Source organism: Hetaerina americana, unplaced genomic scaffold (genome assembly GCF_022747635.1).
Source record: "Hetaerina americana unplaced genomic scaffold, ioHetAmer1.1.p SCAF_7, whole genome shotgun sequence".
In the NCBI taxonomy this organism is placed as follows: domain Eukaryota; kingdom Metazoa; phylum Arthropoda; class Insecta; order Odonata; family Calopterygidae; genus Hetaerina; species Hetaerina americana.
In genome coordinates this window covers 45,542,363-45,554,710 of record NW_027287316.1, presented here as the reverse complement: position 1 = coordinate 45,554,710, position 12,348 = coordinate 45,542,363, and the positions used below count along the sequence as shown (strand labels likewise).

Here is a 12,348-nt window from a genome sequence, read left to right as displayed (position 1 = left end):
AAAAGATAATAAACATATTTACATAAACCTTGGCTATAATTTTCCACTTACCTTGATACCTGAAATACATCTTTTTAAAGTTGACTGGACACTTAATCGCATTAAAATTCATGATAGTAGATTGCAAGGTGAAGTCGGAAAGAACTAAACTGAAATGCAAGGTATTTTTGTAGTGAAAAAACAATTTGAATTTTTATCACATGGATTGGCATGGCTTACATTCTTCTTCATTTTGCTTTCAACAGATAGGCACATAAGTTAGGTAACCTCACCTTAACCAAATAGCCTAGATTATTCCAGTTGAATTGCAAAGAGGAAGTAAAACCTTGACAACAATAGTCCTGGATACTTCATTAGGTCAAGTTCTACTGTTAATTTGGATGTGAAGACAGGATAATGTGGTATAGTAGAAGTACCAATTGAGCAAGGTAGATAATCAAGTTTTCATATTTGGAACTCCCTAAGGTATTATGATTATCACAGTGGCCAACCTGAAACTTGGTTTTGATAGATGATGGTAGAACATACCTTGAATTAAACCAAGAGATCATAAAATGTCACACCTTCAGGTTAGAGAGGTCTATGGCTTTAGATTTGCAATAATTTGGTGACCCTGAAGTTTTAAATTCAGAAAAAGGAGCCATTCAGGATTAGAGCCAGAGACCTCCAGTCTGTTTAAAAAATACCATCTAAGCTGCCATGGCTACTTAACATGATGGATTATGGCGTGTGGATTCTGAAAAAAAGGACAATTTCCTCTTATGCTGTTAGAAGTCTAAAAATATTTTATCTTAATTAATCTTTCTTTAAATCTATGGGAAATTGTTTAATGTGTATTGATTTTCCTCACAGTTCTGCAATTCAAATGGAAATCAAGGATAGTGCTACCTAAATGAGTTTTTTTATGTGATTTTTTTATTGCGCAAGCTAATGCCAACATGCTTGCAAGACAACCACGTGGAGTCCTTATGCTAGTTCAAGCTCAAATATTTACTTGCTGAAATTAACTGACACTCAGCCAATGCTTACAGAATAAGCCATCATGTGAATAGAATAATTAAAAATATAACAAAATAATGTCTTTAGTTCAACTCAATTAATGGTACATACCAATGCCATAATTTATGACTAACAACCAAAAGTAGTTTGGGCTTCCCCACCTACTATTGTGTGAAATAGTGTAGACAGCTTTCGGCATTGTTTTGCTTGCTCTTCATAACTCCTTTGTCATTTCTTATTTTCTACCTGCCCTCCTTGCTGTCCATGAGCCTATTCATTTTCTATTGTCTCTTACGTTCTCCCTAATGCCCAGGCCTTTAATATCTATCCCAGGGCAAACTTTATTATATGTCGTCACTTTTTCAGCCTCTTTCAAATGCTCATGTTTCCGAGATCGTTTAAAGCTTAGTCATTTGTTTCTTCTATACTTGGCCAAATTCACATTACAAAATTCTTTAATCTGCACTCATAATTTTGTCTCAAAGAACAGGTTCATGAACTAGGTAGCATAATGTTTCTTGTCAAATTTTTATGAATCATTTGTCTTACCATTTCTGTCGTCAATTCTTTCTGTATGTAAATGCTTCTTTTGCCCATGCAATTCATCTCCTAATTCACTGGTTATTGCTTTTTTCCCTCCAAATATACTACCCAAGTATGTGGACTATTGCACCTGCTGTTGTTTCTTATCTCCCACTTGGGGATCGAGGTGATGGGGTGGCTGATGTACTGGCTTCCCACCGAGAGGGCATGGGTTTAAATCCTGGAGCCAACAAATGTTTTTCAGTGGTATCCTGATCCCTACTTGAGGTGCTTTGTGTAGAACACTTAGAGTGAGTACGACATATGTCGAATGAGACGTTAAACTGCGAAGCCCTTGGTGCCTTTCAACATAAGTAGGCTAGTGCCAATGTCAGGTTTCTCTCCACCCTTCCTTTCCCATCCAATTCTAATGGTGCAAAGGACGTCAGCTGTTGGTCGCCTCCCCAAAAAAAACTACAACTACTTACCTCCAACTTTGATATGTCACTTAAGACTTCCAACTAATCACAGTAATCAACCTGAAGGTTGGTTTGATTACTGCTGTTAGAGCTCACCTTGCACTTAGACCAATGGTATATGAAGTTAACACAAACTTGGGGGGCCCAGTTCCTTTTGTAGTGCCAGCTGTGGTTTTCCAGGGAGATCACTCTTAACCATGAAGGTTTCTCACAACCAATGATTGAGAAAAAAGCTACTGACTGGCCCAAAACAAATATTTATTAACTTACACTTATTATGCTAAACTTCTGATGACTTAGCACCAGCGTCATTTCCTTGGTACCACATTATCCTGGGATCCATGGATGGCAGAAGGCACATTAATATTTTAATCCAAGTATTGTCACAAACTATTTAAAGGTAAGTATGGAAGTAAATATACATTTCAAATATCGTTGAGACTTGATTTTTGTGTGTAACATTGGGGGTGTGGAGATGAATAGTCATTGGTTGGTTTGTCTTAGTGCTATTAAGAATAGCTTGCTTTGAAGTTCCAGATAAAACAAAAATTTAATGTATTTGAATACAGATTTTCTTCAAGATAAAATACTTTGGGGACTGAATAATTGGCTTTTCCTGATGACATTAGAATTAAAAACTCAGTTGGAAATAAATAATAGGTCTGAAAGTTAAAATATTGCATTTTTGTATGATTATGGTATTATAAATTAAGTCATGGTGCAACATTTCACAAATGGAGTTTGATCAGTTACACATTCATTAGCATTATGGTAGCCCATCTTTCCCAACTGATGAAGGTTAGCGAGGGAATCCTCCCCATTTCATTCTCTTGTTGCATGAAATTTGATGAAACTCTTAACACAGTTTACAATATGTACTTTATTGAATAATTCAGGATAAACTTCCCAATGCATAATAATATAACTTTATCACTGTAAGTTGGAAACCATAGCGACAGGCTCTTTCATAAAATGTTATTATGTTATCATGCAATGAAAAAAGAAGTAATTTCTTCTTTCATTGCATGCATTTATTGTCATAACTAACAGCACTACTGCCAAATTTTAAATTGATGGTCATTTACGAACATTGTAACTTTTTAATTGCAGAAATATTTGCTAATTGAAGAGGGCATGTATAGAAACCACTAAAAGGTGAGAAGGAAACAGTACTGTTTAAACTATTTTATTATTACCATTCATTAATTCTTTAAAATATTCACAATATTATTTGAAAGTTAATGATTTCTCATTTAGACTATGGTTTCCTTCCTTTAACTATTGGAATCACTCCAAAAAAATTATAAGGAATGACTCTTAGAGGGTCAGTATGGAATTATAAACCGAGAATAGTTCAAGCATTTAGCCAATGAGGGAAATTAAATTCTTCATGGGTAGCATAACAAAGGTTCTTCAACTTTGCTAAGCTATTGATTCAGGGCCTGAGTATTTATGAAAAGCCCCACCTAACATGACTGTAAACACCACTCCAGTAAACCATTCTTCAATCTATTCTGCCTCCCTTCATTACATCGATCATCCCAAACAGTTTTCTCTCTCTAACTTGCTAACCTAGCAGTCTTCCTTCTATCACAAATGTCAATACTCCATTGTCACCCATGATGCCCTATTTTTATATTTTCACAACCTCCTCCTCCATTATATGTATCTTAGTTCCTTTTTCTTTCTACCCATTTCCCTTTTCTATTCCAGTTTTATTTTTTAACCATGTCAACCAATAATATTGCAAAATGAAACAATACAATTTCGGTGAATAATCAATGATTATTATGACTACTTTTCCTTAAATTATGACACCTATACCACAATTTACATTTAGTTTTCACATTATTTACATACTTAAGTCAGCAAAAAACAAACATTTACAAAATGTACAATCATGGAATGTAATTACACAAAGTTTGGTGCACATAAATACTCTTTTAAAAAATTCCGCATAACAATAAGTTATTAACCAACTACAAACTCTTTATCTATTACAAGTTTTTAGCCTAATCACACACACATAACTATCAAGATATAGCTATATGTTCACTACCTAGAACACAATGATGATAAGACAGATGATAATTAATTGTCTTTTTTCATGCTAGAACTTGTCATTCGATAAATGATGGAATCTCTGCCAGGATCCATGGTAGCAATTGACACTGAAAATAAAATGAGCTGTGTTAATACTCTTTTCAAAATTGAATCAATTGATAATGAGTTCAAATATGCATACTGCTAAAACTGATTCTACTCACAGGAAATGGCTATTAAGGCAAAGAAAAATGCCACCATGAACCATAAGAAAATGTTGAACATGACTGGGTAATACACACCGTAGTTCTTGGACAAATTAAGTGAACTCTGAAAATAAAAATAATATATTAAAAACACAGAGAACAAATGCCAGTTAAATCATTCAAAATGTATTGCAGGAAGGTAGTAATGAGATCGTGTAATATATCCGTGCTCTGGGACATCTGTGGTACGGATACCTCTCCGTGTGTTGTTCCCTTGTAGGGATATGCAAAGATGGAAACAATGGAGATTCGACCAGGGATTAAATACTTACTAATGAAAGGTATGAAAGCAAAGGATATTCATACCGACATGTAGAACACTCTGGGGGACTCTGCTCCTTCATATTCAACAGTTGCCAAGCCGACAAGAGAGTTAAAGTTTGGTTTGGACAGCTTACATGATGATTTGCTTAGTGATCAGCCAAAATGTGCCACCACCCCAGAAATGATTGCAGAAGTGCATAAAATGGTCATGGAGGATCCCAGACTTAAAGGGTGAGATATCGCTGAAGCTTTAGGAATGTCATCTGAACAGGCATATCACATTTAGCGGTGGAATTGGATATGACAATATCATCTGCTAGATGGGTGCCGTGACTCTTGAGGCAGGATCACAAAGGTATAAGAATGGAAATCTCTGAACAATGTTTGACCCATTTTAAGAGCAACCAACAAAATTTTCTGTGCCGGTTTGTGACCACAGATGAAACTTGGGTCCACTACTACACCCCAAAGACAAAACAGCAGCCCAAGGCAGTCAAAACATGTTGATTCTCCACCAGCAAAGAAAACAAAGGCAAAATGCTTGGCCGGAAAGGTGATGGCTTCAGCTTTCTGAGATGCAAAAAGGATTCTGCTGATATATATTATCTTCCCATGGGCCAAACAATTACTGGACAATACTACGCTAACCTCCTGGACCAACTACAGCAAAAGATGCACAAAAAAGGCCAGGTTTAGCAAGGAAGAAAATCATATTTCATTAATACAATGTATGCACACACACGTGTTGTTGCCATGGCAAAAATACATGAATTAAGACACCAATTAAAGCCACACCTGCCTTATTCACCTCATTTGGCTCTATCAGATTTCCATCTCTTCCTAAACTCAAAATTTTCCTAGATGGATGGGGATTTTCTTTAAAAAAAAAAAGAACAGCCACTAGTTTGCAGGCCTGAAGGAATCTAATTTTTGAGATGGGATCAGGACATTGGAATATCACTGGACCTAGCGCAAGAGTGTACAGGGAGAGACTGCATTGAAAAATAAAAAAGTTTAACTCAGGTAAGTTATTTATTCCTATTCCATTCCAAGAACTTTTCTAATTATCCTCGCATTTCCCTTTCTCAGTCATTATTTTCTCAAAGTCTCAATGTTTGCTCAGTTTTCAAACCGAAACCTAGCTAGCTAACTTTAGCTCACAGGTTTGGCAATCAACAAAAGTAATAATGATGGATCTTTGAAAGTTGTCTTTGCTTTATTAAATGCTCTACATGCACCTGTATCTGACCAAAACAGTGGGAATCCAAGTTTTAAATGCCGACAAGTAAATTAGAAGAAAGGATTTCATACAGTTTACATGATCAACATGATACAGAATGGGAAAGAAACAAAAACTAGTGATTGGGGATAGGAAGAATGTGGGGAGTGAAGAGAGAAATAAAGGAGGAGGAGGTAGAGAACAATTTAGGATTAAGGCATGACTGTAGAAAGTAACCAGGAATTTAAAAACACAACCACAGTCATAAACTGATTTAACAACATCATCACCAACTGTTGACCACACGAGATACAATTTAGAATCTGAATGATATGAGGAAATGGAAGAGCATTAAAATGGAAATGTACAGAAAGCTAAATAAGTGAATTCAATCTATGAGCCTCTTAGTCAGGGGGCTATTAAGGCTAAGAGAATGTGGTGGAAAGATGTACAGGAAAAACTTTGAAGAGATAAATGGAAGTGCTATGGAAGGTGAGAAAATTGTCAGGATCAGTAGAAAACAGTTCCTTCCTCTTCCCACTCCTCTCCTTATCAAGTGCCTCAACCCAAAATTGCCAGTCACCCACCACAGCATGGAAATGCCAACACTGATGCATTAGCCCAATACAATGAGCACTGCTGAAGAACCTAAGAACAATCAGTGGACCCGTACCCCACTTATCCTCACAAGCGGTCATAGTCGCACCACCTTCAAACTCATTCTTACAACCCTCCATGTTCTCTCACAGCCTGCCAGTGTGCCCATTCTCCATCCATTTCCCCTCAACACACCCAGCGGAGACAGATATATGCCAAATGCATTATATATTGTCACCTGAAAGGAGATTATACAGGACACTCGAGGAGATAAACCTCAGGTTGTGAAAATAAAAAAAAATCAGCGGAAATTAAAACCTGTTCCTTTTCCAATATACAAAGCTTCCACAAAGTAAATCCTACAACAGTAAAATTATTGTCAGCTAAAATGTTATAAGGAAGACGGAGTAAAAAAAGGTAGTAGGAATAGATAATATTCACAAGAAGCATTACTCGTTTTTGTTATATTATTCACTGTAAATTGGTACAACTGTATGTGAATCTTTAAAATAAATAAATAAAAGAATTTAGGAGAAAATGAGGAAAGAGGCAAAGCTAAGTGCAGTATTTATGAGGAAGGAATCTATACAAAAGAATTCATTACACCATTTTACATTCCAATACTAAGAATGAGGAAATCGTCAGTACATGGAGACTACAGAAAAATGTTTATTTTCACATGAAGCAGAGGTAGTTTTAGTAACAATCAAAATTTTGAATTCCATTGTAATAGTGGAGATTCGGATATGAAATTTGAATGGAAATTTACACCATCAGCCCCATGAGTAGTTTCTCCATGAAACTCCCTCCAACCACATGCCCTCACAATTTAATTTCTCTGTTATCGTTTGAGAAAAATTATTACAGATAATAACTTTCACATAAACCAAATTTTCTCTAAATAAGAAATATGTGAGCCAGAAGCCAACCTGTTAACCTACGGAGTGATAATTACATAGCCAGTGGATGCAATAAAAATAAATCATACCTTATTGTCATCCCCATCTGCGGTTGCACTTCTGGCACGCCTAGTATGACTGGAATCAGTAGTTATAACAGCAACAAGTGCCTATGTGCAAATGAAATGTAGCTAAACTCATTTAAACTTTCAATCAACGCATTTTAGAAAATTTATGCATAAAAACATTAAGAAACTATAACTTACACGATTAGCATATGCTTTAGCAAGAAGGCTGGCCATTGTGCGTGCCCTGGTTGAGAGAATTTGAATAGCTCTTGCTGATTGGTCTGAATCATCCCCATTCAAGTCGATTAATGGGTGAAGCCCCCTGAGGACCAACCAATAAACATCTGGTCCAGATACTCCTTTCTTCTCTGCAGCATGTATCTAAAACAAACCAATGATGCAATATTTGTAAGATACTAACAAAAAATTGGAAGATGAGGTAACCTTATCAGTAACAAATACACTAAGTGATGCATAATATTTAAATGGAGACATATGCAATTGGTAAAAATTAAATTCAGTCGAGAAGACAAAAGGAGGTTCTAATTGGTTATTTCCTATACTGATTTGGGGTAATTCTATCCCGTACTGGACTTCGATACCATGGACTACCCATCATGAAAAATGGTGGCCGATGTGGAATTTTCTTTCCATAAGATTCATTTTGTCACTGTTTCTAAGCTTGAAGTGCTCAATTTATATTGTTTCCATCATCTGAAACTTACCCCTGGCTCATTCAATCGCCTATTCATTATATTTAGGGCCAGCCACACAAATTTTTCCTTCTAAATTTAAGACTCCAGTCGGTTTACCCTTAATAATAAACTATAGATTGTTTTTCTGCGGTTGCAGAATTAAGAGAACAGGAGTTATCAAAATGCTATAAAATAAGCAGTTAAAATTTGCTCTGGCGGAAATCATCAGCACATAGATTAATGAAGTCTACACTAAAAATATAAGACCAAATTGGGAAAATATTTGAGTTCATATTCACCCATTTTCATCAAAGTTAATTGAAATATAAGGATTTATAAGTTCATAACATAAGTAGGCATAATGTATAAGTTAGGCAGAATATATAAGTTCGGCATTATATACAAGTTAAGCATAAAATAATGATTGTACTAAGAATATTTGAATATGTATCAAAATAGCATACCTTCATGATATCTCTACTGCCTAAGATTTCAGTGTCCAGTGGGCATCAATTAATATTCAGACCATCTTACCTGGTGTTTATAGACATGAGTAAAGTTATCATCCTTAACTCAATGGAGTACACATCTCTGACCTTATGCCAGCATACTAAGGGAGCTTAATTATCCGACTACTAATCACAATTTTTTCCATTTAAAAGTTAATTGCTGACTACAGGAAACACTTACAGCTCCATTCACAATTTTTCCAAGCACAACCAACTCAGAAAAAAAATGAAAGTTCTCTTGAAAGAGAGCTTGATTTTCCTCTTCATTTTTTCTCAAAGCCTTCCATTCAGCTTCTTCAGCAAGTGAAAAGGGTAGTATTTCTTCTTGTTTCCACTGATTTGGAAGAGTGTCTTCTTCACTTAGAACAGCTCTGATGAAAGTGAGATTGCCTCCTATAAATAAATGTCCAGTTAGTCTACTGCTACTACACTTCTTGATTAAGCTTAAAATATTCTTTCTTCTAATATATGTATCTATATATATATATTGCAATTCAATGAATTTATGTTGTGGGGCCTCTCTCATTGGTTTTATTAAGCTCATGCTTTGGAAATTATGATACAATTACTTACCCACACCCGAATTTGGATATCTTTCACGGATTCTTGTTTCTAATGCGCGCAAGGTGAAGGACTCATCTTCATCGGTCACCATTGGAAATACTGCTTCGGCGGTTACACTGTCATCATCACTATCAATTTCACCCCATCCACTCACTGCTGACAGACTACGGACTCCGTCAACCACAAGAACAAAGAGGGCAACAGGGTAGTGGAAGGGATCTTTTATCTCCATTCCTGACCACTTGCTATCCTAAAATTGTACAAAAAGCGTCCATAATTAACGTTTATACATAATAACATTGAAAAACAATCGACATACGTATGACAGAAAAAATATTTTACAGGTAACCTTGTTTGTAGTGAAACCCAGGGCTGCAGAAAACACATGCTTCAACATACTTTGGTCCAATTCTTCATGGCCAAGAAATTTTACGCCAGGGGAGGACTGAAGAATGACAAATTCTCCGGCTCCGTAAACTGGAAGAGGTGATTTTTAGATATGTTCAAAGGGGTATACGGCATTAACATGTGTGATAAGGATTTCATGCGTAGAAAACAAATTGTATTGTATTTCTAAATACAGCGAAATTTCTTACCTGTCGCAACTACACAAGTCGCAATAAACATTAATCTGAACATATTGGTATTCGACATTGCTCTGGCTGGACACAGGCTGAAAATCATATGACCTGTTTCATCCCAAAAGTGCCAACATAACGCCACCAAAAACACTGAAACGTCCAATCAATGACTATAAAATAATCGGCGATTGCGGGTAAGAGAGTCAAGTAAGACGATAAGGACGTTCATTCAAATTTGAAAGCTTATGCAATCTAAATATTTATATCCGATTCTTATTTGTAAAGCTATGGTATGATCATATTAAAGAGTTTATTTTTAGGTGTGGTACCTCTCTTAACAATTGAAAATGAAGTGTTTCTACGGCGCAATGTCGAATTAATGATATTTCATACTTTTGGTATCTGAAATTTATGGTGGGGATGTGAACATCCTGAAATGATCTGTACCATTAAAATTCTAACTTTACAATTATTATCTTCGAAGTAGTGAAGCCAAGTCCGTTTCAATGAAACGATAAATGGGCGTTTCTCTTCCTGTCAAGGGTGTTGAACTTCATGTATACTCTCAGGGCATGACATCTTTTTGTAATAAATTGTTGTGGTATCTTACGTTCTTGAATGTCTTGTATTTGTGTATTTCTTGAGCGATTTTTACCGTTTATTTTTTTAATATCTTGATACGTTCTCCAATCGATTATCTCCAATTACCACGTTCGACCGTGGTAAGTTGCGCAAATATAACATTGTCTCGCAAACAACTCCGAACACTCCAAATCGTGCGGTAAAATGGATATGGTCAGATCAAGTTCTGATTGAATATTCTTGGCACGCATCCAATCAGACGTAACAAGTATATCCATATTATTATTCAAGTCATGCCGGATCCAGCGGAAGAGCGACGAGTGGTTTTGAGACCAAGTAGCAGGTCACGAGCAAATTTATACACTCAGCACTGGGTAGTCTTCGAATATTTGTAAAAATTGAAAGTACAACAGTACAGTAAGTTTTCTAGTTACAGTCTCTCCAATAATGTCATTTTCTCTTTTCAAGTTTACTCATTCCATGTATTATGAAAGTAGTGACATATAATCCTATCAAAGAAAATAGGAAAGACCGAGGTTGTGAGGTAATACGTTTTGTCCGGATTAGTGTCAAATAACACTACTAAGCAGGGCAGGACTCGTTGCGGAGTTATAATCAACTTCATTTTGGATTGACAATCATTGATAAAACTATACAACAAATGTTGCCAACAAGATCATCAATATATGTGAAAAATGGGGTAATGGATAGGTTTAAATATAAAGTAGGAAAATATGTATGGGCCCTGACAATTAATATGTGCCGCTTTACAAAATAGCCGTACACGTAAAATTTTCATCTCGAAATGCAAGAGATGACGACCGGTGCCCTCTATAATTTTAATTCACAGATGGCGAGTCAACAATATCAAGATATCGAGTTGTGGAGTTAGCTGAAAAGTGTTAGGCTGTAGTTTGCCAAGTGGTAGAGTAATATTTGGGAGGACGATAAATAGGGAATAATAACATGTTTGTAAGTAATGCCACCTTGTGAATCCGATTTTTACGTGACACCCTCCGGAATATAAAATTAGTAATGGGTTTGGAAACTGAAGTTCTTCGATGACCTGTCACAATGCACCGACATAATTTATCATTATATTCCGTTTCTCATGTTTTTATTCAATAATTTCGACTTAGGGTCTAGAGTTCTGTAAGTTGTTGAATTATTATTCTCTTTACAATATTGTCTTTTGTTGTGTGGACGATGCTAGTTGCTTGAAGCGAATTATCTCAATAGGTTTTTTATCTGCTACTTTGAAAATTTTATTTAGGGAACGCCCACTCCAATAATATCACAATGTGCTCGCAATCAACTAGTTTTAGCATACTTAGATTATTAAATACCAACTCTTAAGTATTAGTTGTAGAGCAATCAATGTTAAATCCCCGCGAGATGCATCTAATTTGTATACATATTTTTGTTTTATATTATTTTTTATATCATTGTCGTTGTTATAATATATTCGAATGTATTTTCATTTATAACTTGGAAGTAGTGAGCTAATCATAATTTTTAAATCCATATTCTTTTGGCAATAGTGCGATTCTATTTTATACCAGCTAATGATTTAGGAAGGTACGTTTCAATTACCTGCATAATTTAAAATAATTGAATTTGAATCACCAGCTTGATTTAAATTGATCATCGTACTGTATGAGATATCTTCATTAGGGAATTTCCAAGGTCTATCGTTGGCGAAAATTTCAAATTCATTTCTTGTGTCAGGGTCAAATTTCTGCTCTCCAAATTCTCATTGCTAGTCAGTACTGTTTAGATGTTGGGCTTAAAGTGATTTGCTGCTCATCGTGCCATTATCTTAGTTCTACTTGCATTCTAATGATGTAGGCCGTTTAACGTTAAGTGTCAAAAGATGTGCCCAATGTTTTAAAATGAATTTAGGGTTGTCTTGGATTACTTCATCTCCTAATTTCAAGATGATATTAAACTACACTCCGCCCTTGTAAGATATTTTTTAAAATTAAAATGAGGGACGGAGTTAAAGCATAATTTTAATAACAAGGTGCTTCAATCTTTGCTAAAATTTTAAAAAGTTTTCAT

General features: G+C 35.5%; 2 protein-coding genes across 4 annotated transcripts in view; one reads left to right on the top strand and one right to left on the bottom strand.

Moving 5' to 3' along the window:
- Positions 1-2,906: 2,906 nt before the first annotated feature.
- ATP6AP2 (ATPase H(+)-transporting accessory protein 2) lies at positions 2,907-9,848 on the bottom strand. Its single transcript, XM_071595299.1, has 8 exons — positions 9,721-9,848; positions 9,474-9,601; positions 9,134-9,374; positions 8,742-8,953; positions 7,555-7,737; positions 7,378-7,458; positions 4,268-4,373; positions 2,907-4,171 (listed from the first exon to the last, which is right to left on the bottom strand). Exons 1-8 carry the CDS (start codon positions 9,806-9,808, stop codon positions 4,092-4,094), a joined length of 1,119 nt encoding a protein of 372 aa, XP_071451400.1. The 5' UTR covers positions 9,809-9,848; the 3' UTR covers positions 2,907-4,091.
- Positions 9,849-10,479: 631 nt separating this feature from the next.
- brun (trafficking protein particle complex subunit brun) overlaps positions 10,480-12,348 on the top strand; it is a 48,421-nt gene continuing 46,552 nt past the window's right edge. Inside the window, exons 1-2 of one of the 3 annotated variants that reach the window (XM_071595016.1) lie at positions 10,970-10,987; positions 11,138-11,259. The gene's annotated coding sequence lies outside the window, so the exon portion shown is untranslated. Of the gene's footprint in view, positions 10,705-10,967; positions 10,988-11,137; positions 11,260-12,348 lie in introns of those variants that run through there. The other 2 variants (XM_071595017.1, XM_071595018.1) reach the window with 2 other exon arrangements.